We start from the raw sequence: 17,772 nt of genomic DNA, 5'->3' as shown, positions 1-17,772 counted from the left end.
ATATTTGCTAATTTACCATTTGAAAATTTTTACTTTCTTTCAAAATTAACTGATAACATACTTTCAGATAATAAGAATGTGTAAACTTCCTATAATGCTTTTTTTTACTTCATAAAATTTTCAAACTATTTTTCTTCCTGTTCAAATAAAATTATATTTTTATAAGTTATGTTGAAAAGTATCTCTCTCACATGGTTTAGAATTTGTGTTTATAAATTCCACAGATTTATATATTTTGCTAAATCTGCTAAATTCCAATTTCATTTACACATTGTGAACTGTGCATTACCACAAAATCACTAAGCCCTTTAATGAAATAATGCTTTAAAAAGGTATGGCAGGGTTTTTTCCTTTATTATATAAATAATGGCTTTATGCATGTTTTTCCTATGTTAAAAATGACTACATTAATCCAATCTGTCCTCATTTCTCAAATAAAGTCAAAAGTGCTTTTTGGGAACAAACCGGTTCTTCCACAATCTTTTAGAACTTAAATCCTGAGTGTTTTAATGTTAGACTGTGAAATAAGGTGGAATTCAAAGGCATTTTATGTTCTTCATGAGAATCTAGAATTTTTATTTGATTCCAGGTAACTTTGGACAATAAACATGATGGGATGTTTTCTCTTTGAATAAATAACAATTTAATTATATCATTGAAATAAAATATAGTGTGGGCTTAATACATTGTAAATATTACGAAAGTACTACTTTGCGCTAGTAAGTTAATGACTGAAGCTACATTGAATAACAATCTTACTAGTACCTGTGTACAAAGTATTATACAGATTACTAACGAAGATATTGCAGCGGTTGCAAGGGTGTTACCAGCTTAACAAACATCTAACAATACGATATTCTTCTAAGAGGAAAAGGAATAATGTTAGATTTACAGACAATAAAGATTTATGTTTCCCAGTTGAAACATTGGAAATAAGAATCCAGATAATCTGGTGTCTTGATTCATACTACCACAAGAAAAGGTTTCCTTTCTTGGGGACTCTGATCCCCAGCAAGCCTAGTACACGAAGTTTACGTGAAGATAGGTTTTAGGATGCCACAGCAATGTAAGGAAACTCTTCTATCTGAAAATTACTGATTTGTAGGCCACTGCTTAACCATCTGACTTTTTTTAAAAACCTATTTACATACATTCAGCCCAAATCAGTAGATAAAATGTTTTGTCTATATTACAATAGGCATTGTTAACATTTCATCAGAAGGCCAATGCAAGACAATCGTTAATAGCCATTGCCCAGCATTTAGGATATTTTAAAATATCATACAAATATACAGTTAGATTGTGAGAAATCTAATTTTGCGCATGATATTGGTGGTCTCTTTTACAGATGTGGAATGGCAGAAATGAATCAACAGGACAGTAACTATAGTGCTACTCATCCGGGGCCTAATTCTCATCTGGTTGTTGGACCTATTTCCTGCAATGTGAGTTTAGGCAGCCAAAATTCCTAGACACTTAATGCCAGATAGGCTTGACTCAACGTGGTGGGGAGGCTTGGGAAACAACTCAAGTGTAGGCATATGTCTGCAGCTTCTCCCAGATCCCTGTTTCTTTTACACAAATTTCATATGTAATGGAAAATTAGAGGTTCTTGGAAACAGCCTTCCTTGTTTAAATGAAACTATTGGTCTAGGGCTGAAAGATTCATCATTACTCTGAAGAAACTGAACAGGTTGGGAATTTGGCCCTTTCTGAAGACGTATGTGATAGTGAAATGCATGGTCAGGACAATTATGTTACCCTCAGAGGAAGATAGGTGAGTCTGAAGTCAGACCTTATAAAACTTATTGAAATTTAAATTATATTTAAGTTAATGGGCCTAATTAAGGGACTAGGTAATGAATGATACTAATGAATGGTAATTCTAATAAGTATACTCATTAGGGAGAACATTGGAGTCTCTTGGGGTAGGAAACAATATTAAAAGCATCAAAGTGAATCAAACTAATTGAAATGTTTTAAAATGAAGGTAGTGTAACACACATGTGATGATATTTCACAGATAATTCTTAGAATATCAATAAGCACCAAGTTTAGTGCTGTCAGCCCCATTGTCCCTTAATTTATTATATATGATTTAGATCTTGAAAGCACAACACACTATAAAATCTACATTGCATACACAGAAATACAGTTTCAAAAATGAATCCTGGAATTTTTCTATAAATAACAAGAATTTCATCTCCACCAGGTCTTCACAGCTGTGAGAAGAGAGTTGGTACTGCCTCGTGAGCTCTGAAACATGTGGGTTAACATTTGGGATAATGTGGGACTAAAGACTGGCAATTCTTCAGTGGAACCAGACCACGGTGAGTTCTTGTAAATAATCTTTTCTCTCTCTTCTAAAGAGATCTTATTCTTCCTCTAACACCCTGAGCCCTCCCGTGTATATATCACAGAGAGGTAAGGTGAGGCAACCAGCAGGCAGATTTGAGCTGTTTATACAGACAATTAAATCTATCCCAGCTTGGCCCACAGGGTACATTCACCTGCAGACCATATACTGCACAAGAGGTCACTGCCCCAGTAGGCTGCTCATCTATCTAGAGAGCTAGAAATCACCAGATAAATGCTAGCTCTCCACTTTAATTCATGCTATGCATGTCCCTGGGTCCGGTAGGAACCATGCTTTATCTGGGTAAGGAGAAGACTGTTTGTAAGTAAAAGCTGTCAGAGTCAAGTGGCTTCCGAACAATATTAATGCTTACTGGGAAAGAGCCCAATTCTGAGCACCCATGGTACCATTAAGGAGTATGAGGGTGGGGCATGAGAAAAAAAAAAGCCATGCACATCTTTATACTTTAGCAGACCTGCTAACCAGGAACAGGAGAGAGGCCTATTCCTTCAAATCTACCCCATCAAAGCCGGGTCTTGAGTTGTCAGAACGGGCCTCTAGGTGAAGCACAGAAGCAGCCACATGTCATTCAAGCCTCAATCACAACTGTGTGGGCTCCTCGCTGCCTTTTTTCTGTCTCACCCACTGTCCGACGGGCCTCCATAGCCACATGGACCAGACCTGGTAGTCTTACTTCAGCAAGCGAGGTCCAGTGTTGCTTAATCAGGGTCACATAACTACATACTCAAATGACAAATGTTACCATGGGGTTTCTAGAACCACTTCGCTTTGATGATTTACCTCCCCATGGACTTGGTTGATATTAGGTGCTCAGAAACTGAGACACTCACTTCCCAACACTGACATGGTAAATACAGATCTTCACTTGCATGTTTGTCATTTATTCTTCCTTGTTAGATACTGGTCTTAACAAAATATCTAAAAGTCAATTGAGTAGTTCTTGACAATCTCTAAAGGAGGGGGCAGTTTTCTGAATGTTTATGGTCAGTATTTTTATCAACGAGGTTTCTGGAAGAACTCAATTTTAGAAACTGAATTCATGTGCAAGAGTGCAGCCAGTGGTGAAATTTACACTTGGTCACAGTTTTCTCACTTTATGACATGACTGGAACAGTTACGGGATAGAAACACGCACACACACACACATTTATATTCACACTCACACACGGTATAATTTTACTGATCCAGACAATACTTCTTTTCAATTAAGAAAAAATGAAGACTCATTTGGCCACCCAGGCATGGAATCTACTTAAACCTGGAATCTAAGAATGCAGTACTCTTCAAGTAAACAGCAATTGCACAGTGATAACAATATACATTAAGATTGACACATGCTGTCTTAAGAGGTCTAGTAATAGCTAAAGACTAAAGAAAGTCAGAGATGTCAGCCAGAAAAGTCAATATGCCTTCTGTCTTCCATTCTGATTGTAATCCATCACCCAACAGAACAGCCATAGTCCAGAAGATAATAAATGTCCACGTATGAAAATGCAGGGCTAACAAATTTTTAAGTGTCAATGAATTCTGCTCAATACTCTGGATAGTCTTCAAATTCTTCTTGTTGTATTAACAGAAAAATAAACCTTTATGGTTATTTCAATGTCAAATTTAAATAGATTGGAAAAAATATTAAGGTTTCTAAAGTCACGGGCAATAATTTTTTAAAAAGTGGTCTCACTGGTGTATATCCACAGCTTATGTCCCATTGTTTTCATGAAAGTCTACCTTTCAGTTTTGCTGAACTAGACAAATATAAATAACACACAGTTAACACTGATACACATCTCACATGACATAATACATTTTACAAAAGAGCTCTACTTTAGTAGTGTAACTTGTAAAAGTGGACATCTCCGATACTTATGGACAAATACATTTCACATTATAATGAGAGTTGTGGTTACAAAGGCATTACTCATTTGATGGTGTTTTCCTATGGGTCCTTTGACTTCAGACTGTGTAGCCACAGGTTTCTCTCCTATTTCGCTGAGACTCGGAAAAAGCTTCAGTCACATCAGCAGCAAGCTTCCTTCACTGTAAACCCCTGAAGAACTGAGTTTCAGTACCTACACTATCGAAATGTTAAAGAACAGGTAACTGATCCTGGTGACAATCACCTTTCACTGAGCATGGTAAACTTAAAAATATATAACCGATGAGATGACAGACTCTTCTAGATTTTTAAGCTTTAAAAAAAAAAATGAATTTCTTTTCCTGTGCTGCCAGGAAGGCATCAGGCTCACAGAGCCTCGGCAGACGTGTCTGTGGACACAGACATGGTCACCTTGGCAATCTTGACCGTGCTCTTGATGCAGCTCTCTGCGGCCCTGTGAACACTGGCTGCGTTGTTGGCGTGTTTGTGCAGGCAGTCCGAGTCCCCCATGCTGTTATCAAGAGGCTGTGCGGTGCCTTCACACGAGGGGAACATACTCCGGAAAGCATGTCTCAGGTCCTTGCTCCGCAGAGCGTAGATGATGGGGTTCACGGTGGAATTCAGCAGACAGAGCATACTGCAGAACGCAAATACCGTCTTAATGAGCTTGTTCATCTTCCCAAAGACATCATACACCATAATCGCAAGCAGAGGGCCCCAGCAGATGATTAAAACCACAAGGATCAGAACCAGGGTCTTGGCCAGCCTAATGTCCATGCGGGCTTGGTCGGGCCGCGTCACCTGCACCTTGCCATCCTCTGATGTGTGGATGATGATACTCTTCTGGGTGCCGCGCTGAATCATGCGGACCGCGTGGCTGTGAGCCTTCCAGAGGATATACATGTATGCATACACGATAAATAGCAGCAGCACGCTGGTGACCCCGATCCAGAACATCAGGTAGGTTTCATCAATGAGTGGGAAAATGTCTGAGCAAACGGACTGCAGTTTCTTGCAGTTCCAGCCCAGGAGAGGCAGCACAGCAATCACAATTGCTATGGTCCACATCAGGCAAAATGCCACCACAGCCTTGGGCCTGGTGACAATCCTCTTATAAGCCAGGGGCCTGTGAATAGATATGTACCTGTCAATGGCCGTGAGGAACAGGCTGCCTACAGAGGCCGTGAAGGAGGCGGTGACCCCACCCAGTTTGAAAAGAAACACATTGGGGCTGTCTTTGCGGTGGAACACGTGGAAGTCAACAAAGCTGTAGACAAATATGACGCTCCCCAGGAGGTCGGCCACTGCCAGGCTGCCGATGAAGTGGTAAGAGGGCCGGCAGCGGAGGCTGCGGGAGTGGAGGATGACACACAGCACCAGCAGGTTCTCCAGAACTGTGAAGGTGCCCAGTGTGAGGGATAGCACGGCGATGGCCAGCTGCTGGCTGGGGTTCAGAATCATGAAGCACTCCATGTCCATGAAGTTCTCCCCACACTGGATGTTCTCCTCATTCTCCTTGTAGGATGAAAGGGACTTGTTGTAAAATTCGGTAATGTTCACCTGGTCTGCTGGGACTAACTGGGCATTGTCTCCTGCAGTCATCTTTTCTTGGAAGGGACTTCCCCTAAAGGAAGTTAAAGGAAATTTCTGTGGGAAGTACCCTAGTTTGGATGCCATGTCACCTTTGATATCTTCGTACTGAATGTCATTGGAGCCCACGTAGAGGAGGTCTGTGGTGATGGTGCGGAAGGTGGTATCGGCAAGGCCATCTAGGATAGACTTCATAACCTCCGTCTTGGATTAGGCCAAACTCAAAATGACTGAGAAAGAGACCCGCAGCAGGGAATCCTAACAGGAGGGAAAACAAAGAACCTGAATGATGAGAAGACTGAGAGAGTAACAAAATTTTTTAAAAATCTACTGTAAACATCCCAAATGTGTACCATCACATTATTTCATTCCTGTCTCAGAGCCTAGATAAAATCCTTGTCAGATACAGTCAACAAAATGAGTCAGCCAGCCAGAGAAAAGCCACCCAAAGTTGGTGATGTGGTGGCACACACTAGAAATATTTCTTTCCTTATTTAAGCTGTCTGGATTTAAGCCACTGTGTGATCCTGTACAGACCTCCAGAGGCCAAGAGTCAATGAAGGAAATGTGTCCTGGGCATGGCATGCACTCATGGTTGCATTAGAAAGTATTCACCACCTGGCTTCTACTGTCCTGTCACAGCAGTGTCCTAATGCTGGTGAGGATGGGGGAGAGCAACATGTCACACAATTTTTGCTCTTGGAAGACTTTATCACCTTGTCACACAGCTAAGACTGAACGTACAGCACAGCCAAAGTATGAGATGGTCTGGAATCAGGGACTGTGTTATGCGGCCCATGTGCTGAGTGTGAAGGGGGAGGGAGAGACTTCTGAGCACCAGAAGAACAGATGACCATGGGGGAAGATCTGGATGCTGGCCTGATCCAGCAGGCAAGTTTCCTCTCCCAGAGGAGACATCTGGACCAATGCATGGCTGAGGTGAACTTCAAAAATGTCTACACCAACCAAGAAAAATATCATAAAGGGCAAATTTGCACTGAGGCTCAGGGGAAGACCAAGATCTTGAACACCGGGCAGCAGTAATGATGGAAAAAAGTGCTTCCTGATAGTGTCTCCATGAATGGTGCAGGGACACAAGCATTCTAAGAGACAGGAAACAGGCCTCGATGCTGTATCATCTAGGCTTTCCATGTAGACAGCACCAGAAAGACGGATGACTGAGAAAAAGGGGCCAAATTTTAAGGGCTCTTCAATTCTAAGATAAGCAATTTAGTTTTGTTTCAAAATAAACAGCCAGGGAATTGATTTTACTATTTATAAATGTTTTAAAACATGGCTATTAGGCTCTTTAGTTTATAAAGATATTAGAATTACTGAGTGGTACTTATAATATTTAAATAATCATAAAACCATCATTTTATTTCCTAACTGTATTTTTCTTTTTTTTTTTTAATATAACCCACTGTGTGTAGGGGGAGATAGTTATTATCTTGCAACAAATGAAAATGTTCTGAGTTCTCCTACTAAAATACAGGGATCCTACCTATCTGAATTAATGATTAATTCATTCATCCATTCGACAAATCATGGAGCACCCAGTACGTGCCAGGGTGGTAGGTTGGTACTAGGTGCTCGGCATTAGTGGTTTCAAGAAAGAATCCACGTGGATGGCTCTGTGGTTGAGCATCTGCCTTTGGCTCAGGTCCTGACCCCAGGGTCCTTCAATCGAGTCCCGCTTCAGGTTCCCCTCAGGAGCCTTCTCCCTCTGCCTATATCTCTGCCTCTCTGTCTGTGTCTCACATGAATAAATAAATAAATAATCTTCAAGGAAAAAAAAAAAAAAGAGAGAGAAAGAATCCCTATCACGTAAAGTATACAGTGTGGCAGAGGACAGACAGCTGACCCGATAATTATGATGAAGTGTGGTGACAGCTCTGACTGGAGATATACCAGATGCTGTGGGAGCAGCCGGTCTAGGGTGGTTGAAGGAGGTTTCCCCAAGGAAAGGATGTTTATGCCAAGAATATGTAGGATCAGTGAGTGGAGACAGAACACGGAGGCAAAGAAGAAAAAACTAAATTCATACCTTAAGTATCACAATGTGGTTTTTTTCTTCTGTTTATTTAGTAACTTGGAATAGGGACACTGTGCTAAATGTGGCCCACCTTGCTCTATCCTGCCATCCTGGAGTCCAGGCTGTCTGCTGAGTCAACTCTGCTCTTTGTAAAGTTACATTTGCTAAACAACTCCACTTACATATAATTTTCACCCATAATCTGAGGGACACAGAAAATAGCCACAATTTGTGAAGACAGCTGTTAAGGGTCTTGGCTTATTCTCAAATCTAACTTTTGCCTCTCAACTCCCACCTGTACTCAAACACAGAGCTCGCTGGCCCTAGGAGACGTGCTGCTCTTGGGATCACACCTGCACACCTTCCTCCTTCCCTCTGAGCCTCCCTCTGGCCTGAAATACGCATTTCCAAGATGTCTGTTCCATTGATCTTTCAAGACTTACCTCCATTTCTGACATCTCCTTGGCCAGCCCTTCCCTCCAGGCAGAACTAGTTCCACCAGTTTTCCCCTACATTTCAGGCCTCCCCACACATCATTTAACTGCGAACTTACATATTTACTTCCATAACTAGAAAGTGGTTTCCAAGCAGAGGAATGGTGTCTGATAAAATGATAGGAAAGAGAGGGCTGGTCTCCCTTAGAAAATGTTCACATGAACCTAATAGGTGGCAGTTGAATTTTATTAACTGGTGCCTGAAAAGAGTGATTTAATAATATTTATTTGTCTTTTCTAAAATTAGAGGAGAGAAAGGTAATTAATTCAATGGACATTTGGCCTGAAAACCAAAACTGGAGCCTAACATTTCTTATCGGGAGCCAGTCCAGGACTTCCAACCCCTAAGTCCTCTTATTTTTCAAGTAACTAACTCGCCTTTCACACTTCCCAATTAAAAACTAATTTATTTGAAATTTTGATCACTTATACGCATATATTACATTCATATGATTCCAATTTCAAAAGGCACAGAAGGATGTACAGCAAAGCCAGTTTCTCCCATCCCCATGTCCCAACCATCCTGTTTTACTCCCAATGGCAAGAAGGTCCTTGTTATTCTTTCCAGAGATATTCCATGCATATGCAAGCAAATATATAAATTCATTCTTTACTTGCTTTTTAACAAACACTGATATACTATATACACTGTTCTGCATCTTGCTTTTCCATTTAAAAGTATATGTGAAGACAGTTCCACATTGGTCCATGAAACCTCCCTCCATTTAGCAGGTGCCCTAAGTATCCATTAAATGAATGTGACCAGCCTCCTTCTGATGCAGGTTTGGACTGATTATCATCTCTTGCTTTAAAATAGTGCTGCAGCAAACTACCTCCAGTCCTGTCTTTTTTCACATTTCATATGGAATTATGACTAATCGTATTAGTCGTCCAATCTTGTACCTTGAACTTACCCTGGACTCCTTTCTTGGCCTCTATAATCAAGCATACCACAAAGTCATGCTGATTTTCCCTTTTTACGCACTTCTGGGGAGCTTATTATGTGTAGGTGGCATCCTGAGCCTCTTATGTCTATCCAATTGTTCATTTTTCACAATGGCCCTATGAGACGGGTTACCACTATTATCCCCATTTCACAGATGAAAGGCACAGAGAGGGTAAGGAATTTGCCATTCACACAGCTAGTAGGTGGTAGAGCCAGAAAGAACCCAGATGTTCTTGTTCTAGCGCAGTGTTGTCTAATAAAAACGTAATGTGAACCACATACACAATTTTAAAGTTTCCACTACCTAGGTAAAAAGAAAAAGGGAAAAGATAAAATTAATTTTAGTAATATATTCTATCTAACCCAATGTATCAAAAATATTGTTACTTCAGCATGTGGTACTAGCCACATTTGAAATTCTTAATAGACCTATGTAACTAGTGGCTACCTTATTGGACAGTATGGGTTCAGAGCTGTTTTTAACATTAATGAACCATCATCCCTTTAACCTAAGCCAGAGATGCTACTATCTCCCCTCTTTTCCCCACTGATGCCAACTAGTCAAAACACTAGTTCAATGAAGAAAACATTGAATTAGGAGTGAGCAGACCAAGATTACTGTGAGACTTATACTTGGGCAAGTAGTTAATTTATCTAAGCCTCAGTATTTCATCTGTAAAATGGGGATGATGATGATGATGATGACGATGTTGCCTAAGTCCCAGAATTGTTCTAAAAATTAAATGAAAGAAAGAAAAGCAGATAGCACACTTCAACACAGGACCTAGCAGAAAATTTAAGTCTTTAGTAAATATTATTATCATTAGTACTGTGACTCTTGCCAATATATTATTTCAAGATAGCACATTTCCTTATTAGATCATAGGCTGATTATTCAATTTTTATTTTTGTCTCAGCACTTGAAGCATGAAGGAAATAAAAGATGCATACTTGGGTGAGGGAGGAGGAAACGTTATTGGATGTCTATTATATTCCAGGAATTCCAGAGACTTCACACATATTCTATCATTAAATTGTCAAGACAATGACAACTCTATTATATCTATTATTGCTTATTTATAATCCCCACTTCACAGATAAGAAAATGGAGGTCATTAGATGTTAATGTAAATTGTCCAGAAAATGAAGAGTTTGTAGCTGAACCCATGTCTCTCAGACTCCAGAGTTTTTGCTCTAGGACTTTATGCACTGTTTTAGGAATTAACAGTAACTAGAATGAAGCCATTTTTGCTTTCTGTATTATATTCAGGTCTTCCAGCTTCTTACAAACTCAAATTAAGGCATTTTGTCAATAGTAATTAAGACTACCTCCTACTAAATCACTATTTCCTATCCCAGCCCATCTAGGTAAATCTGCCTACTGGCATGGCCTCAACGATTAAAATTTTAGTATCTGGAAGACTTTTCTTCAGTAATGCAAACCATGTGTGCCTGTGATTTACTCTATATTAAGATCACCACATATGTGATCACAATTTCCAACTTTAATGCAACCAAGCACTTTAATTAAAACGAACTAACTTGTTAAATCTGAGCCAGAGCCTGGTGTGGTTATGAAATATAGACTAATTTCTGTCCAATATCAGCCAACTCTAATTAAGGAATACAGTTTTAAAGTATATATGGATTTTGTGCAGTTCAGTGTCAAAGTACCACTGTGCACAGGCTACTTTAACAGTTAATGGGATCATGACGGGAAAGCAGCCCTCTGCATTTCAGTAATTCTTTCCTTTATTTCTACATTTGGCTTATTACAGTAATTTTCACCTGATTATTTTTTGCATTGATAATTTTCTTTGAGAGTTCATTAGTAATGCAGTTTAGGCTTTGGGGGATGCAGCTGCCATTAATTTTGTTTTTGTTTGCTACTGGGAAAATCATAATTGGAAATTTCTAGCAAGATGTGTAGATGCACCTATTAAAGAAGCAGTTGGTTTTTATTACTGTTATAGTAAAACAATGATGGAATGACATTTAAGGGGATTTTCCTAGAATTGTTCTTAAAAATATAAGCAACTTATTCTAGTAATTTAAGCTATAAATCACATCTTTATAAAAATAAAAATATTATACTATGCTGAATCTATTATTTTTTTGAAAAATCTCAAATGTTTAGAAGGACACTACCTGTTCTGTTGGTCCGTCTCACTAAATGCACACTTGTTTCTCCATCTACCACCTCCAAACTTAAATAACTGGCAGGCTGTGGTATCACATCAAAGAAATGTTCTGGGTATATCAACAGCATGAAGTATTCCAAAGTCTACCTAGAATCCACATCTTTGTTTCTATACCCATTGAGGGTATAAAACATACATGTTATGATTAGGGTTAGTATTGAGTAACAAAACAAGATTTCAAATATTTTCTTTATAAGTCTTTTCAATATAATTAATAGCAGGTTATTTTAGTCTTCACTCCCCTACTGAAGATCTTCTTTGTTTTAGAGAGACATTCAATAATTTAGATATTTATCACGGTTGTACCTGGAGTCAAAATGCTGGCAGTTCTGGCCTGTGCAGCATCTCTGGGGGGACATGCAGTAGGCAGTATCTGCTCCCTGCAGCACATCATGTCTAGTTAGGCAGAAAACCCTCTAGAAGCATCAAAAGGACCAGTGCTCCAGATATAGTTATAGACTGTCTCAGCCCCCCAGCCTAAAGTTATAAATACTTTAAGGACAAGATGCCAAGCTCATAGTTTCTAAGTTGACAGGAGTCCAGGATATAAAATGCAGGAGTCCCAGGCCCTTGCTTAAATTAACCCTCTCATTCTCCCTTATTCCATTGTTGGCCCTGTGTTGTTCTACTCGGCTAGCTTTGTAAAAGAGTCTTGCAAAGCATTCATGAGAATGAAGGTGCCAGTGGATGTATTTGTTATTTTCCATTCATTTCTGGGAACAAGTCTGGTTTCTACTAATTTGATCAAGAAAAAGTAACTTGATAATGTATTTCTCTTAAGTTAGTAGGAAAATTTTAGTTGACCCTCATAATTGTATTATGTCTAAGACATGTCCTCAATATACATGGCAGATCTCATGGGCCAGCACTGTAACTCGATGAATGATGCTTCTTCTATGGTTGAATGGGCAACTGAGTCTTCTCTAATTCTTACATAACCATCAGAGTTTTGGAATTATTAAAGTACTTTGGTCACTTTTTGCATTATCTTCTATAGCAAAGAGAAGGATTGACTTAATTATCCCGATAATTCAGGCAAAAATACATAATCCTTCTTCCTTGTATTAATGTCAGTTCCTTTTCCCATACATAAAAGAAAATTCCATTATGTAGGTAAAGCTCGGTTGGTTCTCAAAGCTTTAGCTTTTCATATATTTTGTAACGTGGAATAGAAGTTATTAAATGCACCATTGTCTCTGGTCTTTGTTAGCAAGAAAATATATTTCATGAAAATATATCAATTAATATGAACTGAATAGACATTAAGGCACTTACGAGGCTATATTTCTGTTCAAATCTAACCTGAAGTATGCCTAATTATCTAACATTTAAAAGCTTGTTAAATTTTAAAGAATTTTTGGGCTTAAAAAATGATGCCTTTAAATCTACATCAGATTAAACACTCATATTAGGTGATGAGGCCATAAGAAAAGCCTATCACAGAGGCAATAATACGAATGAAATGATTTGTTGACTTTTATAACCAATTCCATTTATCCATTTACCATTTCATTTTGTTCTACTGTTTTGATGTTTCCTCTTACCAAGTGCCTTTATCTCTCTCTCTCTTTTTTTAGAGAGCTACCTCTTCTACATATTTGTAAAGAAAGTAATCAAGCATAATTGATGCAGCCTTCCCTTAAAAAAATGCAAAATTTTCAATTCAATAGAAGCCATCATCCGTATACAAAATACTCCATAAGCCTGTCTTTATCATGTATGTAAAGTTTGGTCATTACAAGGCCAGCTCATAAAACATGTAGAACCCAGTAGACAGGCTGTCTGACAGTTCATTACCAAGGACAGCAATAGTTTCAAGTGTGTTACATGTTGTCCAGGGGTGCAGCATACCTTTCAGTTTCTTCCTTCATCTTTCAACAAAGTACATTCTCTTTGAATGCATGAACTACAACTTAAGTCCAACAGAAAAATCAAGTCTTATTTCTCTAGTTTCAAATCTTAGAGTGACTGGGTGATTTGGGTGACTTAAATGCACAACAGAGAAAATTCCAATTTCCAGATATTTCAATAAGAAATATTAGATTGTTTATGTGCTAAGAATATATTTTTTAAAAATTTTTATTTATTTATGATAGTCACACAGAGAGAGAGAGAGAGAGAGAGAGAGAGGCAGAGACACAGGCAGAGGGAAAAGCAGGCTCCATGCCGGGAGCCCGACGTGGGATTCGATCCCGGGTCTCCAGGATCGCGCCCTGGGCCAAAGGCAGGCGCCAAACTGCTGCGCCACCCAGGGATCCCTAAGAATATATTTTTAAAATATTGACATGCATTAGGTGCTATCACAATCCGCATCCTACCTATGAGCAAACTGAGGCTTTGAGTGTAAGATACTTTGCCCGAGGTCTCTAACTAGAGGGGCAGAGAACCAGAACTCAACCCAGGGCTGCATACCTCAAAGTCCTTGCTCTTAACTTTGAGGTCCAGGAACCATATAATAAGACACGTTCTTTCGTTTCCAAGGGGGGAAGAACTGATCTTTGGAAAAGGAGGTAACAAACAGTACCTGATCATTTTACACAGTAAACAACTAAAATCTGAAGGAAGGAACTGTTGACAGCAAAAAAGATTAATCATAGCCCTTGCAAATCATCCTTGTCCTGTGGTCTTCAGGGACAGAGTATGATAATTAACTATAAGCCATAAATCCTAACCCTGGATTAGCACCTTATTTTCAGCGACTGTTGGCAAATAATAAATAAAATCTAACCTGTCTTTGCCGCTATTTTTTAATTAGATTTTTTCCCCTTCCATTTAGTCGATTGTAAGGATTGATGGTAATGACAGTTCCCACGATACCAGCAGGGAATGGAGAGGACACCTTCTTTAGTTCTGAATGGGATGTGATGGTTGTTAGTAAACAAAAGCTTGAAGCTTTCATTCCCATATGGAGAAATTCAAACTCACTTGAAATCACTCAATTTCCCACCATGAGCAGCGTGGTTTTGTTAGACCCAGATGGAAGATGACTCTCTGTGGCCAGGTCCTAAGATGCTGGCTGGAACCAAGGGAGAAGAAATTCTGTAAACCTTGATAAGTCTCCAACAAGGGAGTGCTTGTGACAAATTCCTGGTGCCCAAAGAGCACAAAGCTGTGTGACTACAGCAATGTGGCTGATGGATACAAAGTTAAAGGCCCTCACATGTTTCATGTAACACATTTTTACTGGGTGCATACTCTGTGCCTATCACTGTAGACATTAAATATGTATCCACGTATTACACTTGTATAATGGATATGGGTCAAGGAAGCAAGAGAAATGATTTTCTGTCCCACCCCACTCAATCAAATAAAGGTCATCCATCTGTCCTTCTCCCACAGATGACGGAATAGGATAGGATCTGAAAACATGTCATAGGCATATGATATTACATCACCCAACGGTATTGGGTCATGTATCCCAGTGATTGGCTTGTATAATCTTCTTCCTATATATATGCTTGAGGTTTTTCTTCCAGGAGAGAGGATAGGCGCTGCTGAGTCATCCTGTGGCAGTCTTTCTTGTGTCTTGTGTCTAAATCCTTCAAATCATGGACATCTTGAGAGGATGGACATGTCCTATATGCCTCACGTGTCCTCTGCCTGGCACAGTGCCTGGCACGGGGTACATACTCAGTACCTGTTTACTAAATGAATGTCAGTGTGCATCAGAGACAGGGGTATCTATATTAGTAGAATGACATTTAACTGTGGATAGTTTTCCCTGGCATAAAGTCAGTTGGTTATTAGGGAATTAAAACTGAGTTTTGGTCTCATACAAACATCCACTTGAAACAAAACAAAACGAAACAAAACTGCCCAAGTGTAAAGGTCACATAAAAGGCATCAACAATTATTCATCCCTGGATCTTTTCCCCTTTTATCTCATTGTTAAACAGAAGTTATACTGATGGCAAGTGGAAGCTTTAGGCAAAGATCAGGTATATATTTTTTATTCTGATCCTTGTTAAGCCCGGGTGTATGTTATGAACTTCAATGTTTAGGCACAAACAATGATATACAAAGAGATTTCTGTGACATGCACAACCTTGAATGAATCCTGATCACATGCTGTTGATAGACCGTTAAAGACAATGTATAAAGTTATGATTATAATGAAGTTTTTCCTTCCCTCAAATGCATGTTATTATGCATTAATCTTTCCCAAAGGGATTTCTCCATGTGCAATAGTGTTTTCAAAACCACTTGTCAAGAGAAGTTATGTGAAAATTCAACCACTAGATGGAGTGGCTTTTATAAGCCCTTAGGAATCAATTTGTTATTCTATTCAGTGGATATAGTTCTTGCTTTGGTTGAACAACTTCTCCTGCTACAACATTTTAAGTATTTTACAACCAAATTAATTAAAACATAAATAAGAAAATATGTTATGGAGGGTTAAAATGGGTTATTATTACTGCCTACAAACCTAATTTTTAATTGCTTGTTTGGGACAAAGGGGCATTGAGAAAATTTAATATATTGATAAAATTAATTGTGAATATTTGGAATTTTGCCTCAAGAAAGTAATTAGGGATAAATAAAGGAAAGTAGTTCTGCTGAAAACAAATGATATGTTTATGCCAAGAGATGCTAAAAGTAAGATGGGAATATCTTAGGAGCCCAAAATCAATTCTAATAACAAACCTAACTCATCTCTATTTTATGAAACATTTGGCTTTCCAATTTCCAAATACAAATTCACCAACACAGGCCATAATTCTGTGATGAAAAAGAGTGGAAATTTATCATTACAGGGGCAACAATGGATTATTTCACAAAAGAAGTGAATATTTCTTCAAGTAGTCATACAAATCAAGGATATGGCAGCTTTCTAAATAATTCAATTTCCTTCCCATCATTCTCTCACTGGAATAATTTTAAATAAGTTTTTATTGTGTAAATCCAGGATTCTCTTCAAACATGATTTTATAAATTAGGTACTTATGCGCCTTCTCCTTTAGCTGAAATGTTAAAAAAAAAATCGGTGTGTACTAACACGAAAGATACAAACATAAAAATATACTTTCAAGATGCAAATAAATATGTACAAACAACCAGAAGAAATAGGTTTCAGTAAAGATGAAAAATATGCTTTGGAAATGTAGTTTCAATTAAGACAGAAGTGTGCAAATTGGATGCAAGTACAGGATTTTGAGGTCACTGAAACCATGAGGTGGTTCTTTTGTACTCATTCAAGGTCAAATCCTTCCTAGGACTTGTATGGTGCAATTTTGGATTATGAGCAGAGCTGAGGAGCTGCGAGTATTGTGCAAAAGTGACGTGAAGATAAAGAACTAGGAAATAAGATAGGTGAGAATGGGCTGGCCATCCAGGGTAAGTACATCTCAATGAACCATCTAAGCAGTCACACAGCAGTCTGGGAGAGCACACAGAATTATTTTATAGGCCAGTGGTTCTCAAGGGGTGGTCTCCCAATCAGTAGAATCAGCATGACCTGGGAACTTAGGAAAACAGCAAAGTCTCAGGTTTACCTCAGACCTACACAATCAGAAACTTCCGGGTTCGGGGCACAGGTGTGTTGTCACAAGGCCCTCCGCAAGATTCTGACACACTCTATAAAGTTTAAAAACCACTGTTAAAGATTATGGAGACCAATGGTAAAGACTAAATGGTGGGGAGGGATAAAAATTAACCTTCAGGAATTGAGGATAGGAAGAAAGAATATTCTGTGGGTGTAGGTTTTTAGCTCATTGAAATGGATTGCTAAGGGAGCCCGCTCATGATAAAGTAATCTCCCAAAGAAGATGTTTAAAACCGTGTGACTGAAATAGAATAATGTGGTCTAGCCTGAAAATAAACATAACGAGTAGGGAACCTCTCAAGGTTTTTTGGTCTACAATTCTGGGCTTCTTTGCACTTTTCCAGCAAACTGACTGTTATATTTTTGACCAACAGAGAAAAGTGGCTTCAAGATATAATATGTACTTACCCAGCATGCAGACATAACTTAAGAACTCCACACACCATTTTCTCCTAATTCTATTTACAAAGACTACACAAAGTTTTCTAGAACTGCTAGCTATTCCTTTCAATGCCACTGTGAAGGAACCCATGATGACTGAGAATAAAAGAACGGGAAACCAGTAATGGTAGTTAACATTCAGCTCATTTTTTTAAAGCTGGAAATGTTTCTGTTTCTGTTCGTCTCTTCCTCGAACTGTAAAATAATGTGTCACAGGAGATGCACCCAGAAAACAAACTAAAATGGAAATTTTGCAGTAGGCCCAAGTAA

General features: G+C 38.8%; 1 protein-coding gene across 4 annotated transcripts in view; it reads right to left on the bottom strand.

Annotated features, from left to right (window-relative positions):
- Positions 1-17,772, bottom strand: part of CNR1 (cannabinoid receptor 1) — a 52,896-nt gene that overhangs the window by 28,656 nt on the left and 6,468 nt on the right. For 2 of the 4 annotated variants that reach the window (XM_077903112.1, XM_077903111.1), the window contains one exon: positions 546-6,101. The exons of 1 other annotated variant lie outside the window; for it this stretch is intronic. In XM_077903112.1, the coding sequence (XP_077759238.1) occupies positions 4,620-6,038 (1,419 nt within the window). In that variant the 5' untranslated portion in view covers positions 6,039-6,101 and the 3' untranslated portion in view covers positions 546-4,619. Of the gene's footprint in view, positions 1-545; positions 6,102-14,444; positions 15,436-17,772 lie in introns of those variants that run through there. One more of the 4 variants, XM_077903113.1, reaches the window with a different exon arrangement.

The sequence above is a fragment of the Canis aureus genome, chromosome 7 (assembly GCF_053574225.1).
Source record: "Canis aureus isolate CA01 chromosome 7, VMU_Caureus_v.1.0, whole genome shotgun sequence".
Classification (NCBI taxonomy): Eukaryota; Metazoa; Chordata; class Mammalia; order Carnivora; family Canidae; genus Canis; species Canis aureus.
Note: the sequence above shows the minus strand (reverse complement) of the source record. Positions and strands in the feature narration are given on the sequence as shown.